The following is a 15801-nucleotide window of genomic DNA, read 5'->3' on the forward strand; positions in this document are numbered from 1 at the left end:
TATGCAGGGGAACCGGGTTCGCGCCCCGGTCCGGGAGGATCCCACATGCCGCGGAGCGGCTGGGCCCGTGAGCCATGGCCGCTGAGCCTGCGCGTCCGGAGCCTGTGCTCCGCAACGGGAGAGGCCACAGCAGAGGGAGGCCCGCATACCACAAAAAAACAAAAAACAAAAAAAACCCAGAAAACATTGTGAGCCTGTGCTTCCAAAACTTTCGCTTATTAAGTGAGGGAATGACAGAAATCAAAGAAATTGTGAAGGATTGTTAAGGAAGAGCAATAGGTTTTTAGTGAGTCCAGGAGGAGCTTTCCTATCTGGGAAGGCCATGAGTTTCACTGCAAGGACCTGGTCACAGTGTTTTGAGAAACGTGGCAGCCTTCTTCACTTGCATCCTGCTGGTTTTGAAAGGGCGAGACTGCCATGGAACCAAGTTCCTAATAGATGAGGTTTACTACAACCTGTAGAGTCCACTTCTTTTGCTTTGTGCCACAGGGAGATATTTGTTACAGAAAAGTCCTCTTAAAAAGTTCAGAGGTGGCCAACAATTCCACCTTCCAGGCATATATTCCAGAGAACTGACCCATTTTCCATGGTAGCACTGTTCACAATAGCCAAAAGGTGGAAAGAACCCAAGTGTCCTCCGATGGATGAAGGGTAAACAAAATGTGTCCTCTATATACAGTGGAATATTATCCAGCTTTAAAAAGGAAGGAAATTCTGACACCTACTACAACATGTGTACATATTGAGCATGTTATGCCAAGTGAAATAGGCAATTACTAAAAGACAAATACTGTATGATTCCACTTATATCTGGTAACAAGAGCAGTCAAATCCACAGCGTCAGAAAGAGTGGTTGCCAGAGGCCAGGGGGAGGAGGGGATGGGAAGAGTTCTAGAGATCCGTTGCATAACAATGTGAATGTACTTAACACTACTGAATGGTTAAGATAGTAAATTTTTTGCTACGGGTATTTTACTACAACAATTAAAAATCAGGAAAATAGAAATTGACATAGTACAGGTCCATAACCTCTTATCCACAATTCTGAAATCCAAAAAGCTCTGGAAACCAAAAATTCTGGATCACATTCTGCTGTCCAGACTCCACTGGGATGCTACAGAATAAACAGTATATGCGTCACATTTATCTTCTAAAAATTGGAAAAACTCTGAATGCTGAAACACACCTGGCCTCCAAAGGTTTCAGATAAAGGTCTGCTGACCTAAATTCTGATAATATCCATTTTTCCTCTTTAGATGAGAGCAGATAGATATTGACTGTGGACAACTGATCCATCTACTCACTAACGAATGATGCATTTTATTACTGCGGTTCTGGGGTTCTTCTGGCTGGTCCCTGCTTTGGAAAAAAAAAAAAATTGATAACCCGAGTAAAATACTTAGCAGGAAGTTCTCCCGCTTCCTTTTATCAACTTCAGGTTTCATTTTAAGATGCTGCCTGGTCCCGGGTGTTGCCAGCCACACACTGGCACCCGGGAAAGCCGGCCAGGCCAGGGTCGGCCCAGGTGCACAGTGATGATTCAGAACTGCTTACCAGATCACACCTGGGCACACTGGACACGAACTGGGCCCCCTGGCAGCCTAGGATAAATCCGGCTAAATTCAGGAGGACACACACCACAGAGAGAAGCACAAAGAGGTTCACCTGCAACAGCAAGAAAAGCGGCAGTTAGAAAAAAGACCGTGGCTAAATTCAGAGACACTTTTGTCTGAGTGAAAAAACTCATATTCTTTCCCTAGAGGAAACATTAAAAAAAAGTCAGAACAATGTTTTTAATGTACAAACTCTTTTTTTCATTTTTTAGAATGTTTTAAATTGTGCTGAGGAATGCCCCTGACCCTCAGGCCTTCTCAGTTTCAAGTCCCTATTCTTCTTGCTCTTTGCAAAGGAGGGAGTTCTGTTCGCTGTACACTACCTCAAGCCATGGCTATTTCCTCCTTGAGCCATTGTTATTTTTTTTCCGACTTTTACAGGATCATGGTAACTAGACAAATGGAGAATTCTAGAATATAAGTGGAACCCAGGAAAATCAAGGAGCTCAGAGCCATTACCAGCCAGAAATCACAGTATGTGTGAAAATAAAGACGAGCCTTTTTTCACTTCCAAACAGCGTTGGTACTAAAGAAAAGGTGTGCAGTGATCTTCCATGTACTTGTATCCAAAGTTAAATATTACAGATATTACCCTAAATGATTAAGAATTGACAGAAATCAACCAAGAAGCCAGTATTTACTTAGCGCAAATTAGAGACGACAAAGGCTTTTCAACCTGAGAACTCTGATTATTGTCAAAATCAAACCTTAATGTAAATATAAAAGATTGGAGCTAATGATTATCAGTGTTAGAACCAAGCATCATTTCAGGTAGCTGATATGTCAGAATTGGCTGGCAAATGAGTTCACACGTGAACTCTACTACAGAAAGCTCATCCTTTATTGCTGGTATTCCAAGAAGCTTGACAGTATCTCCCCAGACCCAGGTTATGAGTCAATATTTAGTATCACATGATGCCACTTTTCTTAAGAGGAATTCTTCCTTCCTCTCCAAGAGGAGCTTATGAATTATAAATACCGAGTGACTCCAGGAATCCAGACCCTTGCTGGACTTGACTGAAGACTCTTTCCTGACCAACGAACAAGGAGACTCGTTTTTCACTGAGGAATCTGGCTTCTGCTTCTCTCCTTTTTCGTTAATTTGTAAAAGGACTATGTGCCCTGTCATCAAATCTTGAGGAAAAAGCTGGAAGCGGCTACTGTGTTACTGTTTCCCAGGCTAGATTCTTCCAGGTCTGTAGTACTTGACTTGCACTGTGCCCCCTTGCAAGAGCCCCCTCTTGCACTGCCAAAGCTTTTTGGAAATTGAGAATGCATAATTGGCAAAAGACAGGACATGGTCTTCTAACATGGGCTTCTTTTATGCCCTGGCAGTTGCATATATTTTTATATATATATATAAAAGCTTTTTTTTTAAAAAAAAGGGTAGTTGCCTGTTTTGGGGAGGAGGCATGGAGTGAGGGGATTGACTGGGAAGAGATAAGGGAAGTTTCTGGAGTGATAAAAATGTTCTATATCTTGTTTTGGATACTGGCTACATGGGTGTATCCAACTGTTAAAACTTAGCTAACTGAACACTTATGATCTGAGATTTATATAAATTATATTTAATATATATTTTTTAAATAAGGAAGAAAATCCTGAGTCCAGCTGCCAAGACAGGAGTGTGAGATCATAGAGTGAATATGATCTACTTCTAAAATGTCAGAACAACAAAAACAAGATGAGAGAAGGCCCCAGGGATTCACTGTCTGGTGGGCTTGGCTTCTCTCCTACAGTGAAGGGGCTGCTAATGAGAAGTTAAAGCCACATCACCAGAATGCCACCCTGCAAACCCCAGAATGAGGACATGGTCCAAGGCACACAGGCTGTGTACAAAATAGCCATGCACTGTTCCCCAAATTTATCCCTAAATTTGGCTTTTTTATTACTATTATTAAAATTCTGGCCAAACATTGGCCAAATGGTCATCTAATTACAGTAAGTCCCCTACATACAAATGAGTTCCGTTCGGAGAGCGTGTTGGTAAGTCCAATTTGTTCATAAGTCCAGCAGAGTTAGCCTAGGTGCCCAACTAACACCATCAGCTGTATGGTACTGTACTGTAATAGGTTTATAATACTTTTCACATAAATAATACATAAAAAACCAACCAACACAAAAAATAAAGAAAACATTTTTAATCTTACAGTACAGTACCTTGAAAAGTACAGTAGTACAGCACAACAGCTGGCATTCAGGGGCTGGCGTCGAGTGAACAGGCAAGAAGAGTTACTGACTGGAGGAGGGCGAGGAGGTGGGAGATGGTAGAGCTGGAGGATCGTCAGCAACAGGAGACGGAGGGCAAGCTGCAGTTTCACTCATGCCTGAACGCATGTTCGCATCTTTGAAAGTTCTCAACTTGAAGGTTCGTAGGTAGGGGACTTACCGTACTCTAGTGTAGACCACTGTGGTATATATCAGACGTGGCAGATATTAGGATACCAAGCATATCTCTTTCAGAGGTTGGATCAGGCTCAACCGTACAAAATATTGGAGTTATAAGGGATTCAGGATATACAGGGACCTTCAGAATGGACCCCTCCGGCTTTCACCTAGTTATAATGGTATAACATCCAGGACTCAAATATCCATCCGAACCATCACCAGATGGCATCCCCTTAAACAGAAGACAGTGAAAAATCAGCTACTAGTGAAGAACATCATAGTCACAAAGCCCACACAGCTATACCTGGAAAAGGGAAGAATTTCTTATATTTTCTTCTATTGTCATCATTCTTGCCTTTAAAAAAAATCATTGCAGGTGATTTGAGTTTCTCTTTGTGGAAGACACCTGAATTTGGGATCAGGCTTTCCCCTTGCTTGCTATGATATCTTAGACAACCTCTATGAGACTCACTTTTCTCATCTGTTAAAAAGGTCTATTGTCTTACTGGGAGAAAACATTTGCAAATGATGCAACTGACAAGGGCTTAATTTCCAAAATAAACAAATAGCTCATACAACTCAACAACAATAACAAAATAACCCAGTTGAAAAACAGGCAGAAGACCTAAATTGACATTTCTTCAAAGAAGACATACAGATGGTCAACATACACATGAAAAGATGCTCAACACTGCTAATTATTAGAGAAATGCAAATCAAAACTACAATGAGGTACCACCTCACACGGGTCAGAATGGCTATCAACAAAAAGTCTACAAACAATAAATGCTAGAGAGGGTGTGGAGAAAACGGAATCCTCCTACATTGTCAGTGGGAATGTAAATTGGTGCAGCCACTATGGGAAACAGCATGGAGGTTCTTCAAAAAACTAAAAACAGAGTTGCCATATGATCCAGCAATCCCACTCCTGGGCATATACTGGGAGAAAACCATAATCGAAAAGATACACGCATCCCTATGTTCATAGCATCACTATTTACAATAGCCAAGACATGGAAGCAATCTAAATGTCCATGGACAGATGAGTGCATAAAGAAGATGTGGTACATATATACAATGGAATATTAGTCATAAAGAAGAATGAAATAGTGCCATTTGCAGCAACATGGATAACCTAGAGATTACCATAAGTCAGAAAGAGAAAGACAAATACCATATGATATCACTTATCTGTAGAATCTAAAACATGACACAGGGCTTCCCTGGTGGCTCAGTGGTTAAGAATCCGCCTGCCAATGCAGGGGACACAGGTTTGAGCCCTGGTACAGGAAGATCCCACGTGCCGCGGAGCAACTAAGCCCACGCACCACAACTACTGAGCCTGCGCTCTAGAGCCCATGAGCCACGACTACTGAGCCCACGTGCCACAATTACTGAAGCCTGCACGCCTAGAGCCCGTGCTCTGCAACAAGAGAAACCACCACAATGAGAAGCCCGCGCACCGCAATGAAGAGTGGTACCCACTCCCTCCAACTAGAGAAAGCCTGCAGCAGCAACGAAGACCCAACGCAGTCAAAGATAAATAAATAAATTTATTTAAAAAAATAATAAAGTGAAATAAAATATGACACAAATGAACTTACCTACGAAACAGAAACAGACTCACAGACATAGAGAACAGAATTGTGGTTGCCAAGGGGAAGTGAGGGGGAGGGAGAGATGGATTGGGAATTTGGGATTAGCAGATGTAAACTCAATATTATACATAGAATGGATAAACAACAAGGCCCTACTGTATAGCACAGGGAACTATATTCAATATCCTATGATAAACCATAATGGAAAAGAATATGAAAAAGAATGTACATATGTGTAACTGAATCATTTTGCTGTACAGCAGAAATTAACACAACATTGTAAATCAACTATACTTCAACAAAATAGGTTAAAAAAAAAAGGTCTATCATCCTAGATACCTCCCAAGATTGAGAGACTCACACAAAATGATGTATATGAAAATCTTCTGTATCCTGCAAAATGCTAGGCAACCAGTTTTACTATTACTAATAATAGGCATTTCCTCTTTAGGGGAGCAGCTTTTTATTATAAAATGAATTTCACTCAGTCTGATACCAGCACCTTTTATCTTACACTTGTGATGCATCTGAATTTGTGGCAGCTGGAAAGGATATATAAAAACTGTAAGAATGATCTGCAGGTATATTGTTTCCAAAACTTTTCCATAATTCTTTCTGCGACCTGCTTTAGGAACTCACCCCACCACGCTGAGCATTGTCACGTGTGCGGGGTGTCTCCGGTTGGCCCCTCCAGATCCTCTCTCTACTCTTCACTCCATCCCCTCCCCCCGGGGAGACTGACCCGCAGACCGTATCATTGGGGCTCCTTTGCCCTCTGGTGTCTGGTTTGGTTCAGCCAATGGGGAGGCCTGGCAGAAGATCCAAGGGAGGGAGGAGAGTGAGGCTGGGGTGTTATTCTCCTGGTTCCTTCTCTGCAGCCTCAGGATGGCTGTGTCCCTCATGAAAAGCCACAGGTCCTCTCAAGGTCTCAAGGGGTCCTCTGTACATGATCCCGACTTCTGGATTCTGACCACCGTTCTCCCGTCAGGACTAGGGATGATAACAGCTTCACTGTCCCCTACACCCTGCACAGACCCTTGTGAACAGACCCTTAATTAACTGCTTGTCAAGTTATAGTTTCATTGTCATCTGTGTTTTACCAAGACCTTGACTAATAACAACTTCTCTACAAAACTTTTCCTTACATTTAACCTAATTTTTTTCTGCTCTTTAAGCCTGGCTCCTATTGTTCTCACTTCAAATTCAACATTACTTGTTCAATGAAGTGAACCCCATGGGTTACAGTCCCTGAATTCTACTGAAGCCAATTCATCACTGGGTTTTACCATCAAGAAAAAGAAAAGCCCAGAGTTGATGGAGAAATGTCTTCCTAGAACTTCTACTTTAGACATGAAAGACAGTGGGACTCAGAAAGTAGAGAGCTTGCCTCACTGCATCCTGTGGCTTTTAAGGGTAAAATGCAAAATCCAGGATCCAAAGAGCTGGTCCTCTCACAAGGACAGGCAACATGAGTTAAGCCTTTTATGTTTTTGGTTTTATTGTTACTAACTCGAATCATAAGTATCTTCTGATACTTATATACCAGGTAGCTTGACACAAATGGTATGTTTTTCAATTGAGTATTTGGAATTCACCTTGACACTGATCTCTTGCAACTGTGCCCCCAGCTCATTCCAGGTCTCAATTAAGTGACCCAATAAAAGAATGTCTGGGGAACCTGAAGCTATCCAAGAAGAAGCATCACCTTCATTTTGCCCATTCCTACCTGCTAAGAAAGTTCCTCATAATCTCCATCACATAACATCATTAAATAATTATGCCTATCACAGCTTGGTATTGTTGAGTGTCTTTTTTGATACAAGATTTCATTCTCTAAATAGACTGACTTTTCCTTGCTGCTTAAGGACTTTCACTTAGCTTTTTACTTCCCTACTGCTCCAAGCTCAAGATGCATCTGAAAAGTCAACTATGTATGTTTAAATAAATAAACAGTTCCAGTAATTGTGTGAAGGTAGAGTAGCTTAAAAATGAATGAGTTTATTAGTGAATTGAACTTAAGCATTTAGTTCTATTAATTCCTGAAAACCCATTAAAATGGCAATAAAGGAAATATTTTAAATGCAGAAGTCCATAAGGACAGAGAGAACAGAAAAACGGCAGTAAAATTTTAGAAGTTAGAAAACCAGTGGGCATAAATTGACTCAGTGGTCCTGAGAAAACTCAATCTCCTACAGCAGCAACGAGGAAAGCCAAAACAGCAGAATTTATTCCTCAGAATCTCCAAATGTTCAGAAATGGGTGGCAGCAGATACCTCTGGAGAAGAAAGTGAGGTTAGAAAAGGACTGATTGTGAGTCTAAGAAACAATTAGAAAAGGGCACAACTACTACGGGAAACTATTGGCAGTTTCTAATAAAGTTAAATATCTACCACCTTATGACTCAGCAATTCATTTTTAGGTAGATACATTGGTGTATATGCCTAGAAAAAGACATGTACAAGAATGTTCATAGCGACTGGTTCATAATAGCCAAAAACTAGAAACAATCCAAACGTCTAAGAACAGGAGAAGAGATGAACAAATTGTAGTACACTCATAAATGAAATAAAACCCACTGCTATGGTTTGAATGTTTGTGTCCCCCAAAATTCGTAAATTGAAATCCTAATCCCAAAGCGATGGTATTAGGAGCTGGGGCCTTTGGGAGGTAATTAGGTCATGAGGGCAGAGTCAATGGGCAAAAGCATAAATTGACTCAGTGGTCCTGAGAAAACTGAATCCTACAATAGCAATGAGGAAAGCCAAAACAACAGAATTTATTCCTCATGAATGGGATTAGTGAACTTGTGTATGTGTGTATTTTTTTCTATTTAAATATCAAAAGCTCGCCAAATTCTTTCCTTTAGAAACTTCTCAAAAATTTTTAATTCAAAAAATACTACTACTGCCTCAGAATCCTTTTCTTTCACACTTTCTTTCTTCTTTTAATTTCCCAAGAAAATATCACTGCTACCCATTTAGTCACTATGCCTTTTTCCCCCCACAGGCACTCTTTTGATACTGCTCAAAAGCTTCCCTGGTGGCTCAGTGGTTAAGAGTTCGTCTGCCGATGCAGGGGACACGAGTTCGTGCCCCGGTCCGGGAAGATCACACATGCCGTGGAGCGGCTGGGCCCGTGAGCCATGGCCGCTGAGCCTGCGCGTCCGGAGCCTGTGCTCCGCGACGGGAGAGGCCACAACAGTGAGAGGCCCGTGTACCCCGAAAACAAAAAACAAAAAACCCCGCAAAAATAAATAAATAAATAAATGAAAGACAAAATACACTTTTCTCCAGTGGGGCACAAAAACATAGGTGGTCTTAAATATTACTGAGTGAATGAATGAATCAATCAATCAATGAACAAATGAAAGAAAATTGATTCTTATTATAAACACTATATGGAGGTATCATGAATCCTTACTAATATTCTGCCTGCAACATATACAGACAGGCCCTGCAAGGCAAACACCAGATTAACTATCACTGCTTGGATGAAAATGGCTACTGCTCCTGGTGGGAACTCACCACTTCCCGGGGTATGAAGATGGGAAGCATTGGGACTTCTGTCCCGTCCCTTTCTAGGAAGGAGTGGGGGTGGTAGGTGAGTGGGTGGAAGAACAAAGCACCCAGTCCTTAGAATTCAGGTTACATTTTCCCATTGAACCACGAACATTGTGTGATCTGGCTGGGAATGTGACCAACATTCTAACATTTATGTTCTCAGAGACAAGAAGTCCAAGCTCCAAACCACTGATCAGTCACCGGTTAATAAGACGAATGTCATAGGACCCATGACAGTGAACATAACCACTTATTTGACTCTTAACATTTACAATTTGAAGTCAGTTTGGAGAAGCATTTTAATACAAAGGTGTAGAATCATGAGCAAAGTTATCTGAATACAACACCAATGACACCAGGAAAAAAAATCGAAGACAAGACACCAAGCTAAAACCTTTCTGAACTAGTTTAGCAAAATGAATCTTCTGATAGACTGCTCAGCACCATGGCAACCAACAAAACATAGTAAATCACAGCGACTCACCAAGCCCAGCCCCCTGCTGCTCTAAAGCCCTTTCGGGAGCTCACACATGCGCTGACTTGGTTTGCCAGGGCGCCTTTAATCCTCAGATCCCAAGAGAACCTGATCCTGGGCTTCACTCCCTTGATATCTTTTAAACTTCTTCCAGAAGCTTGGCAGATATATTACCAACGTCCAGACTGGCTCGCCCTGCCAACAAGCCAAACACAGGCCCGCAGCTATGAACAGAACCAGCTGTCTCTCTTTCCTCTCAGAGATGTTTAAGTGTCAGATTTACTCATGTTATGGCTATCCCAGATTTTCTTTTTATAAAATATTTAAAGTGTAATAACATTTACTTTGAATTCCTTTTTCAACAGTAGTGAAGGGCTTCTTCCTCTCCTCACCAGAATGAGACACAAATTTTCACTAGTTTGGAACACAGCTTCGAGGTGAGCTAAAAGCACTTATAACTGAGAGGGGCAAATTCCTGAGGAAAATATACAAATCTCAGGGTATTTTCAAGGGTATTCTCACAAGGCTACAGCTTGTGAGAGGAAATTCTGCCTTACCTGGGGTCCTCCCCTGCCCTGTTCTCTTGCAGATCCCCCATCCCCCAGGGCTGCCTTTCAGCACATTGCACCCCTCATTTCTCAGGAAAGTGACTCTTCTCATGACCCAAGCAATCAGGAGTAGCAGAGAAGTGGGTGTCCTCATCATGTGTCTGGCTCCATAATTCCCTGGTACAACTTAGGCGGCTCTGCCACTCTAAATTAATATATTCTCATCAGGAATGTGGCAGAGGACCAGGAGGAAAATATCCTAATGAGAGTCTCAAGAGAAATAATCAGAGGATGACATGTGACACAGGGGATGTACTCTTCGAACAAGGTGAAAGGGTCGGGAACGTGGTCTATTCTGCCCATGGGGAATAAGGTGGCAGAAGTAAATTTGGATTTGAAGATAAGAAAGGCAGCAGAAAGTTTTAAGCAAAATTGCAGATCTATGATTCTTAAGACTTCACTTTTCTTCTAAGTTATTATTCTCTTTCATCTGTGCTTCTCTACTCTTCGTTCTTTCCCTGCTTCTAGCCCCTTCTCCACCGCTCTTAGCTTCTCAAGGTTCAGCAAATTAGAGAGTCAGATCTTATGACTTCCCAACAATGAAGATCAAGGCTCTTGAGAAACTATCCAGAGCCAACAGTCCTCAAAGACAGCTGCCATCAAGTCCTTCTCTCTGTACTTTACAGGCTGTTCCTCACGTCAAGAGGTGAAGACCAATACATACAATGGAATATTATCCAGCCTTAAAAAGGAAGTACTGACACATGCTACAGCACGAATGAACCTTGAAAACAGTATGCTAAGTGAAATAAGCCAGATACAAAAGGACACATATTGTATGACTGCAACTATATGAGGTCCCTAGAGTCATCAAATTCATAGAGACAGAAAGCAGAATGGTACTTACCAGGGGAGAATGGGGAGTTATGGTTGAATGGGTGCAGAGTTTCTGTTGGGGATGATGAAAAAATTCTGGAAATGAATAGTAGTGATGGTGGCACAGCGTTGTGAATGTACTTAATGTCATTGAACTGTATATTTTTAAATGTTAAAATTGTAAAATTTAAAATATGTAGATTTTACTCACAAAAGAAAAAAAAAGAGGAAAAGGGGTAGAGTCCAATTTCCAATTCCCCTCCCCTTGATTCTAAGGTGGCCTTGGGAACTTGTTTGACCAAGAGAATGCAGCAGGAGTGACATTCTGGGACATCCAGGCTAGACGGTAAGATGACGCCTGGGCCACCTGGGCCTCTTGGAACACTCATTACAGATAGTCCCTCTCAGAACCCAGTCTCCATGCTGGGTGGCTGTTACAGGAGGAGGTCACGTGTTCATGCTCTAGTTAACAGCCCTTACTGGGCTCCCAGCCGTGTCTTTTATATATATGTACTGAAATATTAAAGGAGGAAATGTGAAGGCTGGGATTTATGTGAAAACAACACAGTGGTAAGGGAGAGGAGAAATGGATGGTTAGGGGTGTAGGGGAGACAAGCTTGAACATGTGTAGCTGGGCAATGAGTACAAGGTGGGGGGGTTGCTGTGTTTCTCTCACATTAAGAGTATATTTGAAATTTCCCATATCAAAGGAAGAAGGAAGAGGAGGAGTAGGAGAAAATGGAAGAGGAGGAAGAAGGAGGAAAAGGAGGAGGAGGGAAGGAGATGGGGAGGGAGAGAAGATAAAGAAACCAACTGGACTCATCTCTTCACAAAGTCAATTCCTGGAAAAAGAAAAAAAATGTGGCAGGAAGAGTATTCTAGAATACAGAAGACTAAAGAGACAGAATAGTCAAATAAAATGACTGAACCTTGACTGGGCCCCAGATTTTGAAGAACAGAACAGGGTCACATAGGAGTGTTCACTTTTGAATGATCTGTCAAGCTGTACACATATACATACACAAATATGCACAAATCATACTTCAGTTGAAAAGCTTTTTGATGAATAAAAAATTATATAACATTTTGGAATAATTGGGAAAGTTTAAATATGGGCCGAATATTAGATGACATTAGGAAATTACAAATAATTTTCTTACTTATGATAATGTTATTATGGTGAGGTAGAAGAATGTCTTATTTTTAGGAGGTGCCTCCTAGAGAATACAGGGGTGAAGTACCATGAAGTCTGAAACTTTGAAATACTTCCGTGTACGATATTTATATATAAACATAGCAAGTAAGGCAAAACATTAAAAGCTATTGAAACCAAGTGGAAGGTATATGAGAATTCATTATTTACTCAACTTTTATGTAAATTTGAGAATTTTCATAATAAAACATTAAAAAAATATTGACGAGGCTTTTGCCGGTGCAAAAGTAACAAGAAGCAGAAGCATGTGCCCACCAGCTATTACTAATGAACTTCTTTATAAAAGAGCTGAGTAATGTGCCTGGGGATACAGGGGTCCTGGTGGAATAGTCCCTCCAAGTCAAGTCTTCTTTTTGGTATAACAGAGTCATCTACTTCTCTCAAGCACATCTTAAAATAAAGCCTATCCATCACGAAGGTCTGCTCAGCTGCACAGAGCTCCCAGCAACCCTCCCACTCCTTAACAGACAAGCCTGCTATGGAAACAGACCCACAAAAGCAAGGGTAGTGATTAAGAACATGGACTCTAGATAGAAACCACCTGAAATTGCAACCCAACTCTGTCACTTCTAGCTGTGTGACCTTGGGCAAATTACTTAACCTCTCTGTGCCTTGGTTTCCTCAGAATGAGGATACTAATAACATCTTATAGGATTAGTGGGTTAATACATGCATCTTACTTATGTGTTTACTATTATTACTATTCTTCTTATTATTACAAATTATTACAAACATTAAAAATATTACCAACCTAGTTCTTCAGTCACAACTAGAATTTATGAATAATCAAGGAACAACAGACATTCAAAAATCTAACAGCACCAAACAAGAAGGACCAAGATGTCAACCAGAACTACTAACCCCCATGGAGAAAACATTGATTACTCAGAGAATAGAAAAGAAAAAGACAAAGAAATAAAAAGTATAAGACTTTGAAAAGTTAAGAAACAAAGATGATCAATTCAAGACGTCCAACATCTGACTACTAGGTGTTCTAGAAAAATAGAGCAGAGCAAATGGAGGGAAGGAAATAATCAAAGAAACAGAAAAGAAAATTGCTTGGTGTTGAAGAAAGACACATGTCTTCAAATTTTAAAAAACTCAAATACTCAACAGTAAAAATAGTCAAAAAGTATGAAGGAAAAAAGACCCACACCTAAATATACCTTCATGTAATTTCAGAAGACTGTCAGAAAAATTATCTGAAACTTGGAAATGGGCAAAAGAGATTATTGGGTATTCCATTTACTTATTTAGTTATTTGATTGGCTATTTTATAACTCTGTAGAGGCAGAGTTTAAGTTGCAGATTTTTTTTTTCAGTAAAGATGGAAATAAATTCTGTCCAATAGAACAGAAAACCTCAAAAGTTACTGTTTATGGCTCTGCTGGACATCAACCAGTTTTGTATCTATCCCAGTAAACTCCTCCTAACATCACCTATAAATACTTAGCTCCTCAAATGTGCTTTGAACCAGTTTTCCCTCATTACTGACACATGTGCATTTTATATTTGCCTAAGAGTCATGATTTTATCTTTCTGAAAATTAAACTTTATCAATACGAAGATAAAGAAAAGATCCTAAAAGCTTCCAGATAGAAAGAAAGGGGCTGCCCACTAAGGAATAAGAATCAGGTCAGCATCAGTGACAGAAGTCATCAAGCAAGCCTTCAAATTTTGGAAGGAAAATCATTTTGAACCCAAAATTCTATATGTAGCCAAACTATCATTCAAGTGGGAGGGCTAAACAAAGATACATCAAGACATTCAAACCCTAAGAGAGCTCGTTTCCCTCACATTCGTCATGAAAACTTTTATTTGAATATTCTCTGGCAAAATGAAAAAGGAATTCAAGAAAAAAGAATGCATGAGGCTTGAGATCTAAGAAACAATGGCTCTAATCCAAGAATACCAAGAAAAGAAATATTTAGACGACATCTGTATAGGAGACCTAGAAAACAATTAAGTCCAAACTGGAATAGGAAGTTAATAGTCTTAGAAATGTCCAAAGGAGAAAGTGAAACAACTAGCAAAAAGTATGATTAAGAAGCTAGATAAGTAAAACTCACACTTAGTGTCAGCTGATTTTCAACAAGGGTTCCAAGATAATTCAATGAGGAAAAAACAGGCTCTTCAACAAGTGGTGTTGGGACAACTGGATATCCACCTGCAAAAGAATGAACTCGGACCACTGACACACCATATGCAAAAATTAACTCAAAATAGATTATAGACCTAAGTATAAGCTAAAACAATCAAACTCCTAGAAGAAAATATAGGAGTAAATCTCCGTGACTTTAGATTAGACCAGCCTTCTTAGATATGACAGTACAGCAACAAAAGAACTTCATCAAAATTAAATTCATGAAAATTAAGAACTTTTGTGCTTCAAACAACGCCATCGAAAAAGTTGAAAGACAACCCATAGAATAAGAGAAAATATTTGCATATCATATATCTGATAAGGGACTTGAAAAGGGAAATTGGATAATTTTGTTAGTTGTGATAATGTTACTGTGGTGAGGTATGGTGAGGCAAAGGATCTGAATAGACATTTCTCCAAAGAAGACATGCAAATGACCAGTAAACACATGAAAATTCTCAACATCAAATCAAAAATGCAATGAGATACCACTTCACACCCATAAAGATGGCTATAATCAAAAATACAATAATAAGTATTGGCAAAGATTCAGAGAACTTGGAACCCGCATACACTGCTGATGGGAATGTAAAATGACACAGTTGCTTTGGGAAACTGTTCTTCAAAATGTTAAACATGGAGTTACTATATGACTCAGCAATTCCACCCCAAGGCATATAGCCAAGAGTAATGAAAACATGTCCACAAAAAAACTAATGTTCACAGCACCATTATTCATAGTAGACAGAAAGTGGGAATGTCTATCAACTGATAAATAGATAAACTATAGTGGTATATCCATCAATGGAATAGTATTCAACAATAAAAAGGGGGAAAAGTACTAATACATGCTACAATATGATGAACCTTAAAAATACTGTGCTAAAAAAAATGCTAAGTGAAAGAAGCCAGTTACAAAGGATCCCGTATTATATGATTCTGTTTATTTGAAATACCCAGAATACACAAATTTATAGAGACAGACAGTGCATTAGTGGTTTCCTAGGGTGGGAATATTGAGAGGAAATAAGGAGTGACTTCTAACGGGTACAGGGTTTCTTTTTGGGGTGATGTGAAAATGTTCTACAATTGATGGTGGTGATGTTTGTGCATATCTGTGAACATGCCATTGAACTGTACAGTTTAAATGTGTGAATATTTTGGTATGCCAATTACATCTCCATAAAGCTGTTAAAAAATACAAGAAGAAGCTACATGATCTCTGAGATTAGGTACCTTTTTTGCCAACAAGAAAAGAAGAGTCATTTAGAAACTCTAAGAAAAACGTCACTCTATATATATATCAGTCATGGTCCAAAGCTGAAGCAAACTAAAATATGACATGATGCTGAGCAAATGATAGAGGATAAAAAAGAATAATAGATTT

At 39.9% G+C, this 15801-nt stretch overlaps 1 protein-coding gene across 3 annotated transcripts in view; it reads right to left on the reverse strand.

The window, feature by feature from the left end:
* ENTREP1 (endosomal transmembrane epsin interactor 1) overlaps positions 1-15801 on the reverse strand; it is a 61099-nt gene that overhangs the window by 22928 nt on the left and 22370 nt on the right. For all 3 annotated transcript variants that reach the window (XM_024126896.3, XM_028493897.2, XM_028493898.2), the window contains one exon: positions 1555-1665. In XM_024126896.3, coding sequence (XP_023982664.1) covers positions 1555-1665 — 111 coding nt within the window. The remainder of the gene's footprint in view (positions 1-1554; positions 1666-15801) is intronic.

This window comes from Physeter macrocephalus, chromosome 9, assembly GCF_002837175.3.
Source record: "Physeter macrocephalus isolate SW-GA chromosome 9, ASM283717v5, whole genome shotgun sequence".
Lineage (NCBI taxonomy): Eukaryota > Metazoa > Chordata > Mammalia > Artiodactyla > Physeteridae > Physeter > Physeter macrocephalus.